Here is a 13787-nt window from a genome sequence, read left to right on the forward strand (position 1 = left end):
ATCCATCCATCCATCCATCCATCCATCCATCCATGCATTCATTCATCCATCCATCCATCCATCCATCCATGCATCCATCCATCCATCCATCCATGCATCCATCCATCCATCCATCCATGCATCCATGCATCCATCCATCCATCCATCCATCCATCCATCCGTGCATCCATCCATCCATCCATCCATCCATCCATCCGTGCATCCATCCATCCATCCATCCATCCATCCATCCATCCATCCATGCATTCATCCATCCATCCATCCATCCATGCATCCATCCATCCATCCATCCATGCATCCATCCATCCATCCATCCATGCATTCATCCATCCATCCATCCATCCATCCATCCATCCATGCATCCATCCATCCATCCATCCATCCATCCACCCACCCACCCAACCATCCATGCATCCATCCATCCATCCATCCATCCATCCATCCATGCATCCAACCATGCATCCATCCATCCATCCATCCATCCATCCATCCATCCACCCACCCACCCACCCAACCATCCATGCATCCATCCATCCATCCATCCATCCATCCATGCATCCATCCATGCATCCATCCAACCATGCATCCACCCACCCACCCAACCATCCATGCATCCATCCATCCATCCATCCATGCATCCATGCATCCATCCATCCATCCATCCATCCATCCGTGCATCCATCCATCCATCCATCCATCCATCCATGCATCCATCCATCCATCCATCCATCCATCCATCCATCCATGCATCCATCCATCCATGCATCCATCCATCCATCCATGCATCCATCCATCCATCCATCCATCCATGCATCCATCCATCCATCCATCCATCCATCCATCCATCCACCCACCCACCCAACCATCCATGCATCCATCCATCCATCCATCCATCCGTGCATCCATCCATCCATCCATCCATCCATCCATGCATCCATCCATCCATCCATCCATCCATCCATCCATCCATGCATCCATCCACCCAACCATCCATGCATCCATGCATCCATCCATCCATCCATGCATCCAACCATGCATCCACCCACCCACCCAACCATCCATCCATCTATCCATGCATCCATCCATCCATCAACTCACTCTTCCACCTGTCTATCCACTGGTCCATTCACCTATCCTTCCACCCATCCTTCATTTAGCACCTACTCTGTACAACAAAGCCCTGTGCTCAGATACAATCTTCACATTACCACTCTACAATGTAACCAAAGGAAATTGGCATTCTCTTTTTTAAAAATAATTTTAATTTATTTTAAATTGAAAAGTAATATGTACTTATAAGATAGAAATATAGACATATATATTTAAAAGTAAAAATTTGTCTTCATTCCCCTTCCTCTCCAGTTCCACAGGGTTCTTTAACAGTGGTTGGGAGTGTGTCCTTTAGATAATATTTATGCCTTTACAGACATACACACAGCACACTCACACACATATGAATAGGCAGGTGTGTGGTATAGGATCACACATACATACTATTCCAACACTTTCTTTTTTCACTCAACAACCAGTCCTTTTATTTTTTTTTAAAGTAATTTATTTATTTGTTTTTATTTTTGGCTGTATTGGGTCTTCGTTGCGGTGCGTGGGCTTCTCATTGTCGTGGCTTCTCTTGTTGCAGAGCACGGGCTCTAGGCGTGAGAGCTTCAGTAGTTGTGGCTCGCGGGCTCTAGAGCGCAGGCTCAGTAGCTGTGGTGCACGGGCTTAGTTGCTCCACGGCATGTGGGATCTTCCTGGAACAGGGCTCGAACCTGTGTTCCCTGCATTGGCAGGCAGATTCTTAACCACTGTGCCACCAGGGAAGCCCTCAACAACCAGTCTTAAAAGTTCTTTCCCTGTCAGCACACACAGACCAAGCTCAACCTTATAAATAGCTGCCATAATTTTTAACCAGTCCCCTATCAGTTGAGCTTTACATTATTTCCAGTTTTTCTCTCTGATAAACAAGACTGGGATGAACATCCTCATACATTTTTCTTGGTGCATGCCTATTTTGGGGGTGACATCAGAAAGGGACCTTCTTCCTATTTCAGGTATTTAAATACAACCGATTCCTGAACCCTGATGGATCAGAGAAGAAAGACTTTTACAAGGATGGGAAGCGACTGAAGAATTACAGCATGCCTTGGGGAGCAGGGCACAACCAGTGCCTGGGGAGGGGTTACGCCATCAGCAGCATCAAACAGTGAGTACCGGGCACGGGGAGCTGAGTGCCTCATAAATTCTCTTCCCTGGGCCCCAAGAGCCTCGGCCCTCGGATCACAAACAGATTGGACCAGGGGTTATGACATCCGCCTGTCCTTCTGTCCAGCTGGGTAACCTTCTGTGCCTCTGTTTCCTCAACTGTAAAATAGGAGTACTGATCGTACTACATCCCAGGGGTGTCGTGACAAATGAATTGGACCTTTCTAGGTACTTGAGCCACTGCCTGGCTCATTGTAGGTATTTAATAAAAGTTATTATTGTGATTACTAATATTATTAATGTTTAGGCAGTATGCTAGTGAATGGGCACATTACATTAAGCTTTTGGCCTCAGCTTTCTCAACAGTAAAATGGAGATAATAATACAGTTGGTTCTGCTCTAACGCTTCATGTGCATTCCTAAAAATCCCTGCACCATGGGAAATCACAAAGTAAAAGCCACAGGATTGTGGGGGAAATAGGGCTGGGGCCCGACCCTCAATAACTTCATCACTGACACACACACAAAAACATAGGCACCTAGGAAAATACAGTAGCATAGGTTTACACATGTTAAATGGAATAAATAGAAATACCTAAGTGCTACAATAAATATGGCGCTTTACTTTGAAAATGACCTGATGTTTGCCATGCAAGTGGGCATTGGATGGAGCTGTGAGTTACGATGAAGCCTGGGAGGAAGGTTATCTGAGGTCGGACGCCTGATGGGAATGGTGTGGGTCACCACCCACTGGTGTGTGCGTGTGTGCGTTTTGTGAATTCCTGCTCAGCTTGGATCAGCTGGGTGCAGTTTTTCATTCTCCCAGTGTTTCTTGCAGATGAAATGACCACAAGCACATGTGAAATTTGTGTTACACTTCATTTGTGCCCTAATAGATCAGTCCCACTGGAACAAATTCACATGTTCAAAACAAGTGTTACAGCAGAACCGACTGAAGTTCCCACTCCATAAAGTTTTTGGACAGATAAAAAGAGATGATACGAAATGCTTAGCACAGTGTCTGGAACATAGTGTTCAGTAATTGAGCTGATTTATTATTATTTTTATCTCACTTAATTGTCATGATACCTGCCAGGTGGTCAGTCTGTCACTGACTCCAGAGGTCAAATCATTCCTCACGGTCAGGCACCTGGTGAGTGGAGGTGCCAGGATCCAAATCCAGGTGTGGGTACAGACACCTTCCACCCCCCCACCCCACCCATATAAACTCATCCTCTACCATCCTGCAGCTTCAGAGCTGGAATGGATACATCCCACCTTGTTGACCTTCTTTGACCAGATGGGGAAACCAAGGCCCAGAGTGGGAAGAATCACACGCCCTTTAGAGGCAGAGCCCAGGGACTTCCCTGGTGGTCCAGTGGTTAAGACTCTGTGCTTCCACTGCAGGGGGACATGGGTTCGATCCCTGGTAGGGGAACTAAGATCCCATGGCCAAAAAACAAAAGGCAGAACCCAGGTGTGCGCCCAGCTCTCCTGCCCAGAACGTTGAAATTGCTCTGTCCTCATCTTCCCTGTTTTTCACTCGTTCGATAAGATTAAAGAATCCCTGCCATGCATTCTGTCCGGCACTGGGCACCTGGGTCGCGGTGGGAGCGGATGGTAGGGTGCAGAGTAGTAGAGGGTCCAGCCTGACCTTTATTAACACAGATGGTGGTAAGATAAGGCAGGTGGAACCAGTTCACATCGGGTGGGGCTGCCACCACATTTAGGGGCCCACTGATTACATCATCACGTGGTTTGTGTACTTATTAGGACAGCTTTCCAGAAGATGGCAGTAAAGAGTGCCTACCTGCTCTTGCACAGTTGGTATATTCTAACAGTTTTCCCCAGACGGCAGTAAGGTATCTGGAGGGAAGGGTGCCTGCTTCTGATCTCACGAAGGCAGCTACGGCTCAGCAGCAGCCCTGACGAGGCAGACAGTTCCAGGAGTTTGGTGGGGGTCTGGGATGAGTATGGTGGGAAGAATCAGGAAGGGTCACTCTCCGTGTTAATCAGAAGCTAGGCTGTGCTCTGCTGTGTCAAACGACCTCCAAGTCTCAGTGGCTCGTATAACAAAGGTTTAGTTCCCACTCACACAACGTCGGCTGTGGGTTTGGAGGGCTCTTCCCCTCCGTGCAGGGACTCAGGGGCCGGGATCTTCCCATCTTCCCACTCCATCATCTCAGCATGGAACCCACACAGCTGCCAGGCAGCAGAGAAAGCTGGAGAGTCAGGCACTGGCTCGGAAATGCTTTGGTGTGGAATTGCCCCACGTCCCTCCTGCCCACAGGCCGTCAGCCAGGACTCGGGAGCTCCTGGACTGGTGAGCAGCAAACGCCTGTGCTCTGCTCTCTCGCCCTCCTTTCCCACTTTAACCAAAGTGAGAGCTGGGGTGAGACCCAGGAGGACGCCATTGCTTTCCTGCCTGACTCCAAACAGGCGTCCCACTCTCCCCCTTCACGCCTTCAACACTGTCTCTCTGCAGATTCGTGTTCCTTGTGCTGGCGCGCTTTGACCTGGAGCTGATCAGCCCGGACGTGGAGATGCCCGAGTTTGACCTCAGCAGGTACGGCTTCGGGCTGATGCAGCCAGAACATGACGTGCCTGTCCGTTACCGCATCCGGCCTTGAGCTCCGGGGCAGATGGGACTCCACGTACCCAGCCTGCCCCTAGTCGCCCAACGTTCTGTGCCTGCCTTCGGCCTGGGTACAGAGCTTTGAACACCCAACGGTGCCAAACATTATCCCTTCCCTACTATTTTTCCTAGAAGGCTGTGTCTGGGGGAGGGGAAAGAAGGGGAGCGAAGAAAAGACACCAAAAGCTCTGCGGATTATCTGCTGCAAAGGCTAAGCTCCAAAATGAGGCTCTTCCCGCTCCCAGCTCCTCTTGCTCCTCTAAATATCCACTCAAGCTCGGGCAGACGGGGCACAGCTAGGAGACCCCGCTGCTCTGCCCCCAACCCCCATGGGCTGCCGTCCAAGGCCCTGCCAATGGTGTGGTCCAGACCCTAACCAGTCAAAGCAGATGCTGGCCATTAAAAGGCCATTTGGGGCCTAGCAGTGCGTCTGTTGAAATAAACTCTGTCCCCAAATTTTTATTACACTACCTAAAGCCAAAGAGTCTCTTAGAATATCTGCTTTCCTAGGCGCCCCACTTGCTAGACACTTCCCCCATCTCTCCGTTCACACCGATCCTTGGGAGAACGCTGGAGGGTTTCCCGATGCTGGTGCATCCACGGTGTGGAGTGGGAGCAGCCTCCAGATGATGGGCTCCAGGGAGCAGGCTTCTCTGCGTTAGAGTTATGCGCTCCAGATGGGGTGGGTTTTCCCAGCGCTGGGACTCACGCAGGGAGTTAGCAAGATGCAGCCCCGACTGGATGGCCCCAGTGAAAGGAAGCGGCCAGGGCTCCTGGGACTGGTCAAGCCAAAGAACAGGAGGTGTTGGTTTCCTGCATTCTAGCATAGAAGCTCCGGCTGTGGACACTGTCCAGATTGCAGGCCTGTTTTGTTTGTCCTACATTTATAAAAAAAAAATACGTTAGTGTTATCTTGTCATCTTTGGGAAAGTTGCTTCAGAATGTCCAGCTTCTCTTGAAAACTTGAAAGATCTGTCCACACTGGGCCCATATTCCCAAGGGCAGCCGCTGGCCAGATCTGAGTAGCAGCCGCCTCCCCGATCCGGGGCCTGTGTGCTCTGGTTCACCAGGATTCCTACTTGGTCTGCTTTTCTGTTCACAGCACCTCCTGTCCCCCGAAGGCACCCAAGTTTGAGAGCCCTGTTCCTACTCTTAGAGGTGATACTGTAGGAGGTGGTGGGTACCCGCTGATTGGTTCTCAGACCAATGGTCCATCCTATCCTGAGGGCACCACCCTTTGATCAAACAGATCAGTGATGAAAACTTGCCTTTGCATCAGCTTTAGGAAAAAAAAAAAAAGATCAAAAAGAAAAATTGCCTGGAAACTTTTATTATGATGATAAGTATTATTATTAATATTAGGTCCTGTTTATTGAGGACCCTCTAAATGCCTGTGACAGGAACAGTAGATATAGTATTTCTACTTTTCACGGCATCTCTGCAAAGAGAGGATGGTTATGCCCTCTTTATAGTTGAGGAAATGGGCTCAGAGAGGTGAAGTGACTTACCCAGAGTCACACAGCTTGTAAGCTGATAGAATTTTGCAAACAGACTTACTGTCCCAGTAGCAAATGCTAGATGAGCGGCTCTGTGCTCTTTGGGCTCAGTGGGGTGGTGGAGCGGCACTTCTGTTTGGCATCAGAGAGCTGAGAGAGCCAGAGACACCCATGGGTGGATGCATCTCATGAGATGTAGACACGCATACACACACATAGCTAGGTCCCTGTAGCTTTAGCTGGAGCAAGAAGAGAGGACCTGAGATCTCTGAATGTTCCAGGGGCCAGTCTCTTCTCAGAGCGGCACCGGGGCTTGGGGGCTTCCCTGGCCCTCAGCCTCCAGGCGGCCCCAGGATTCCCAGACAGGCACTGTGATTGGCAGGAGGCGGGATATCCCCAGGGAAACCCATCTTCACGCCTGGGTGACCCCCACTGCCTCCTGCTTCTTAACTCTGCAGGAAATCAGGGCTGGCAGCCTCCTGTGGGAGGACAGAGCCGGTTTCCATGGCAACCCTCAGCTGCCTCATCCTTCCTGGCTTGGAAGGGAAGGAAGGAGGCCGGCAGAAATAGCTCCAGGAAGATCTCTTGTACGTGGCTGCTACCCTGATGTGCTGGGGAAAAGCCCTTCTGATTTCCCCCTTCCAAATCAGGGCTGCTTTTTCACTGAGACTAGATTCTCACCTGTGTTCAAAAAAGGGCCTATTCCCTTTAAAGGTGACACCTCCTTGGAGCCACAATCATTAGGAAGAGATGATTCTCCCACCAGGCAGCTCCAGGTGGTATCAGAGATATTGAAGTACAGCTTGGGAGACAATGCTTTAAACCCACCTTTGTTTCAATCTTTATTATTTTTTCTTTCTTCTTTGAAAAAAATATAAGCTATAGAGAAAAGAGGGAGAGATGAGTGGGTTAGCTCCTTGCTACAGGTTATTTAGGAAGGTACCCAGATGTCATTGTATTTCTTCATACCTTGCTTTAGAATCACAAAATTGCAGGACCTATGTCAGAAATACTCTTAGGTTGACCTAATGGAGTGTTTCTTTGCCATCATCGTGATTATTATTTTTTGCTATATTTTGTATTGTTATTTACCAGATATTTTCCTTTAAACAGTCTCATTTTTTAAACTTAACTTTGTTTAAAAAGGGGACTTTTTTTCCTCTGCCGGTAAAAACATGTATCGCTTGCTGCCAGAAATAGAAAGTGACTGAAAAAGAAATCTGCTGGGGAGGGGTCCTCTGTGCTGGTGTCACCAAGGCTTGGAGCCTGAGCTCTGTTACAAAATGAAACAAACACATGCTTGAGTGGCGTTAAGGCCACGCCAGCACCACCCTGAGACTCTGTCCATGACAGTCACGGGGTGGGCGGGGGGAAGGGAGAGAAAGAGGAGTAAGCTGCCCACCACACGGGCGTGCATTACGCCTGGTGCGAGGGCTGCCCAGGGTCATCTCCTGCCACCGGTGGGTCCCGCCCACAGTGAGCTGGGGACATCCCACCTGCCCATTCTCCAGATGGAAAAACAAGCTTGGAGAGTTGAATCGTCTGGCTCAACGTCACTGATTTGGATGTTTGTTGTTGTTGTTTCTTAAAGATGGTGTTCCGTGAGTAGCAGTGATTATTCCGCCTTGCTGTTTTAATAAAGAATTCTATTTTTATATAATATCGTCAAGTCGAAATATGCTGAAATATATTAAATCACCCTTGTTTGTGGAACTACCTCTGAGTGTGATTCAGATTGAGAGTCGGCTGTGTCCAGAATAGCGAGGTTAGCGCCTGGGAAGGGAGCACAGAGTCCCTATGTGCCCGGCTCTGGGACAGGGCCTTTCATGGACAGAATCAAGTCACACCACCAGCCACCCTCCAGACCATATATTATTATCTCCATTTTTACAAAGGAGGAAACTGAGGGTCAGAAAGTGAAGTGGCTGGCCTAGGATCTCGTGGTTAATAAGTAGTAGACACGGGATTCAAATGCAGGCCTCCCTGCTTCCTGAGACCGTGTTCAGGATCTTCCTATCAACAATCCTCCTGATGGCAGAGGAGGGACCGGGTGCCCTTAGCGGATCTTGGGGAAGAGGCTCACAACCCAAAGTAAGGCAAGCAGAAAAAGTGTCTTACAAGTTCACTAAATGTTACCTATCCTTCATGCAGATATATGCATTTATTTTAATATTAAAAAGAAGAAATTTTTTTTTTTTTTTTTTTTTTTTGGCCACACCGCACAGCATGCAGGATCTTAGTTCCCCGACTAGGGATCGAACCCAAACCCCCGGCAGTGGAAGCTCAGAGTCCTAACCACTGGACCGCCAGGGAATTCCTGGGAAGAAATGAATTATATTAGCTTTGGGAAAAATTGAAAAGGGAAAATCGTTTTTTTCTCTCACATCTTTGAGTAAAAATAATGTCCTGGTACTTCCCTGGTGGTCCAGTGGTTAAGACTCTGTGCTTCCACTGCAGTGGGCACAGGTTCCATCCCTGGTCAGGGAACTAAGATCCCGCATGCCGCTCAGCTCAGCCAAAAAAAAAAAAAAAAAAATAGTGTCCAGAGGCAAATGTCCTTCATCTGTGGGGGGCCATGGAGGCACAAAGTAACACAGCAACATTTTATACGTTAAAATGTTTACATTCAACACAGCAGACATTTCTTTCTCTCTCATGCAGATGTAGGAGATCAGAGGTGGTGTGGCATCTCCACAGTCACCACGCCTCTTCCTTTTGGTCCTTCCAGCATCTGTAACCAGTGCTTTCCACCTCAGGGACCAGTATGGCTGCTTGAGCTCCAGCCATTTTGTCCACATTCCAGCCAGCAGGAAGGGGAGAGAAGGAAAGAGGAGAAAAACTTGTTTCTATCCCATTGGTCACAATTTAGTCACATGATACTCCTTACTGCATAGGAGGCTGGGAAATGTAGTCTTTCTCTCCAGGAGGCCAATATGTGCCTGCAGACGGGCACTGCACCCCAGCTTGACAAGTGCTGCATTATGCTCTCCTGTTTACCAGTCATGGTCTGAGCCACATGCAGGGCCAAAGGGACAACACTTGGCTTCTCTGAGCCATTGACTTTCTATCAGAGGTCTGCAGCTCCAGGACTTGGACTTTTCTTTGCTTAAAACCCGCCAATGCTCTTGCTATAAAATCCAAAAACCTCCAGACAACCCTCACCTACACGGTTTTTCTCTCCTCCTCTGTTTTTCTTTCCTACTCCTTTTCAGCCCATTCTTGCCCTCATACACTCTGCCCTGGCCACACCTGCCGTCTTCCGTCTCCTTCAACCCTCCCACCTGCCCCAGGGCCTTTGCACCTGCTCTCCCTTCTGTGTTTATGGTTTGGTGATCACTCTGACTTAAGACTCATCAGCATCATCACTCTCGCAGGAAGTTCCTGAGCTGAAATCGCTGCCTCTCCTCCCCATTATTCTTATTCTCACACTTTTACTTATTTCCTTCACATTGAGTATCAATATTAGATTATTTTTAAATGTCTCCGGTTATGTCTCCCATTTAAATGGGAGCTCCAGGACAGCAGATTGGTTTCACCACTGTTGGATTCCCAACATGCAACCTAAGCTTGGCACCTAATAGGTGCTTGGGAAATATGTGCTAATAAGTGAATGAATGGCCTTTTTCTCATCTTGGGAGAGTTTGTCATTTATCCTGGACAACAAGGAGTCATAAAGCATTATAAGCAGGGGAGTGATGTGGTCAGACTTGTGCCTTTAAAGGTCAACCCTGGTCGCAGCAGGGACGTTGGAGTCAAGGAAGTATAAAATGAGGGAAGGGAGATGAGAGAGGAGGCAGATGAGGTCAGGACAGAGTGGACAAGGGCGATGGAAAGGAAGTAGGAGAGTGATCAGTCTCCAAAGGGCAGGAGAGCTGGATTTAATGATATCTTAGGAGAATCGGTTAATTAGCTCTTGATCTCTGTGGCTTTTTCCTCCTTTTGCTGACTCACTCCTTTTCTACTGCATCTTGGAGTTCCCAGGCTTTTCTGTGGGGAAGAGGTATTAGTTTACCTCTAATTGCTCTGCTGGAAGCCCATGCCTCAGTCCATCTTCACCCTGTATTTCATCATTGTTTGACCACAGACCCTGGAAGCCAGTGGCTTTGGCAAAGTCCAAGCCATGAAGGGGCTCAATGGACTACGTGCAGGTTTACCTATCTCCCTCTGTGGGGACCCTCTGGTTGTGTCCACATTTCCTCCCAGGGAGGGAGCTCAAGAGACCATGCCACAGCTTAGCACAGAGCATTATGTGTAGTAAACACTCCAAAATGTTAGGTGGTAGATGGGTGGGGATGGCTGAGAAAGTGGGTAGGGTGGCTGGGTGGGTGGGTGAGTGGTGGGTAGATGCATGAATATTTGGGCTGGATGAATGATTGGGTGGTGGGATGAATGAGTAGGTAGATGCACGGGTGGGTAGATAGTAGGTGGATGAGTGACTAGGTGGGTAAGTGATTGGGCATATGGATGGATGGATGGATTGATCGATCGATGGATGGATAGATGGACAAGTGAATGGGTAGATAGACAGGTGGATGGAAAGACAGATGGTATATGGATGGGTAGATGGCTGGATAATGATAGATGGGTGAATGAGTGGGTAGAAAGATGGATAGTGGATAGAATATGTGAATGAATGGAAAGAAAGATGGATGAGTGAATAAGTGAGTGCATGGATTGATGGGTGAGTGGGTAGATAAATGCATGGGTGTATAGTTGGATAGTTTGGTGGCTAAGTATATGGATGGATGAATGGGTGGTTGGGTTGATGGGTAGGTGGTGAGCAAAAGATGAAAAGAAAAATGGAAAAATGTTTGGGTTGGTCAGAAAATCAAGCTCACCCACTTTCCAGGAACCTGGGCCAGGAATCCCAGGGCTTGATAAAGGTAATCAGACTAGATTGAAAAAGTCCTAGAATCAGACATCTGGTCACTCAAAGATCATCCAACAGCTAATAGGTACAGTGCCTGGCATATAGTAACTGCTTAATCAATGTTAGCTGCTGTTATTGTGGTTGTTAGGATAGTTACTAAAGTTATATTAATGTGTACTTGCTAGTGTTATGTATGGTGCTAAGCACTTCACATGCCTTATCTCATTAGTCCCACCAGCAACCCTGGGAGGTAGATTCTATCATTAACCCCATTTTACTCATGATTATGATTGTTATTATTGGATTTTATTATTATTATTGGGGCAAAAGAGAAACGGGCAAAAAGACTGTAGTCCAAGCTGCTAGAAAAATCCCTGGGGCTACTGGAACTGTATCTGGGCAAGGCCACAGCATAGAGCAGTTGTCCTGAGATGTCAATTATATCCCTTGAGCCTTTGGGTACCCTCATAACCGAAAACAATTATTCCTTCCCAAGGGTCTGTGGGCAGAGGGGAGAGGGGATTAATTAGTTTTGCTTAGTGCCCAGAAGTGCTGAGAAACCTGAGTAGGATACTCAGTGGGATTATAAATAAGTGATGCCTGGTATTATGGAATCCAAGAAAAAAAATCTGACTTCAAGTGGACATGTCTCTTGCGAGCCCAGCTTAGACGGGGATTCACTTGTATTTACATGGAAGAATTGGGCTGACTTGACCTCATTCAGCCTCGGAGAAAACTCTCAACACCTCTCCAGTGGGAAGTCTGCCGAGAGGGCCTGAGCAGAAGATGGTTTGTGACCTAGTGCTGGTACTCGGCTGCCTACTCACTGGTTGACCATCAGGATGAGATGGTTATACTTGAACTCTTAATGCAGGGCTCCTTCTCCATAGAACATTCTAAGTTTTATTACTCTTCTTGCACTGTTTCCTATAAGTACATTATAAGGAGATGGTAAACTTCTGGTTAGTGGAGACAGAATTGAATCAGTTGGGCTCTTTGGGACTTAAATGACAAAATCACAACACAATCTGGCTTAGGCAAGAAGGAGTATTTACTAGTTCCCATAAGTGGAAAACCCAGAGGCACTGCCTTCAGGCATGGCTGGATCCAGGAGCTCTAATGACATTGATAGGACTCAGTATCTCAGTCTCTGGGCTCTACATTCCCTTCTATTGGCTTTATTTCTAGATAGTCTCTCTGCTTTTGATGGTGGAAAATTCTAAGAAATGAAGACCAGGTGCTTTCAAATAATTTATAGTCTTCATTTAGAACATAAAATTTCTAAATTGGGCACTATGCAGAGCCTGGGGAAACAGAGAGCGGCAAGACAACTTCTTTGGACTTCCTTGGCCTTTGTGTGCAACAAGCATGAACTTAAATTTATACCAAGGCCAGGAAAGTAACATAAATAAGAAAAGTGTCTTGAATGAGGAATATTAGGGAGAGGTGGAGACTGTAGCATAATAGAGAGCACATCCTGCCTAAAGGGGGTGGCTGTGATTCAAGGCCAGCCACTCCTCTGTGCCAGCTGTAATTGCCATGTTACACAGGAATGTGGGCCAGTGTTAATCAGTTCCTCTAATTTTTCAAGAGAAGCCAGAAATCCAGATTTTCATGGAAATCTCTCTGATATTTAAATATTAACTAAAAAAAAAAAAATCTGTGATGGCCACACAACAAAAGTCTGCAGATAACCAGCTCATGACCTCTGCTATTTAGCATAGGGGATTGCCCAGAGGACTTGAACACTGCTTACATACTAATGATTTCTTTTAAAAAGATGTATACAAATATCAGTTTAGCTGACTTGAGACTGTAAATCATCTCAGAGGGTCTCCTCATGAAAGGCTTGGAGTCAGAGAGGGGGCCCATAAGAGAAACTCTTTGCCAGTTTTATTTCTTATATACCTTGCCCCCACCCTCACCAATAGGACTGGATACTCCTGGAGTCAGAGGTGTCTTATTCATAAGTTTCTTATATACCTTCATATAAAAGGATTTATTTATTCATTCAATAAATATTTATTGAGCATTTACTCTGTGCCTGGCATTGTGCTGGGCACTATGGGAGCAGTGTGGCAGACACTGTTGGTTGCCTACCCAACTTTAATCTTCACTTCTTCCTTGTTAAATAAACTTCAATTTTGTAAGGGCAGTAATTGGCCTAGCCCTATGGGGTAAATCCTATTTCCTTTGACAGTGATTGGTATAGGAGTGGCCATGTGACCCATGATATGGAACTTGGCAGAGATTTTTTTTGGGGGGGCGGGCGGATAAAAGCATAAAAGGGGAATTATTTTTGGCCACCTTGGCCATCTCCTTCTTTCTGCCTTTGAATATGGTTTTATGGAGACTTATGCCTGGAGTGGTGGCAACCATTTTGTGAATATGAGGCAACAAGTTTGGGACAAAAAGCCAATATATTGAAGAAGACAGAAAAAAAATGGAAGAAGCCTGGGTCCTTAATAACATAGTTGAGCTGCTTAATCAACTCTCCTACCACCCTCTTCCTAAATTTTTATGTGAGATAACTAAATATCCTTATTCTTTAAGCTCCTGTTAGTAAAGTATTCTGTTACTTGAG

General features: G+C 47.0%; 2 protein-coding genes across 2 annotated transcripts in view; both read left to right on the forward strand.

Annotated features, from left to right (window-relative positions):
• The window catches only part of PTGIS (prostaglandin I2 synthase), a 54712-nt gene extending 46719 nt beyond the window's left edge, over window positions 1-7993 (forward strand). The window contains exons 9-10 of the mRNA XM_059896566.1: window positions 2052-2203; window positions 4688-7993. Of these exons, the coding sequence (XP_059752549.1) occupies window positions 2052-2203; window positions 4688-4832 (297 nt within the window). The 3' untranslated portion in view covers window positions 4833-7993. The remainder of the gene's footprint in view (window positions 1-2051; window positions 2204-4687) is intronic.
• Window positions 439-912, forward strand: LOC132349430 (guanine nucleotide exchange factor subunit RIC1-like; the record flags this gene model as incomplete). Its single annotated transcript, XM_059897808.1, has 1 exon — window positions 439-912. A coding segment is annotated over one exon (474 nt), but the record flags the coding sequence as incomplete, so codon positions are not given.
• Window positions 7994-13787: the final 5794 nt, after the last annotated feature.

Source organism: Balaenoptera ricei, chromosome 15 (genome assembly GCF_028023285.1).
Source record: "Balaenoptera ricei isolate mBalRic1 chromosome 15, mBalRic1.hap2, whole genome shotgun sequence".
NCBI classification, from domain to species: domain Eukaryota; kingdom Metazoa; phylum Chordata; class Mammalia; order Artiodactyla; family Balaenopteridae; genus Balaenoptera; species Balaenoptera ricei.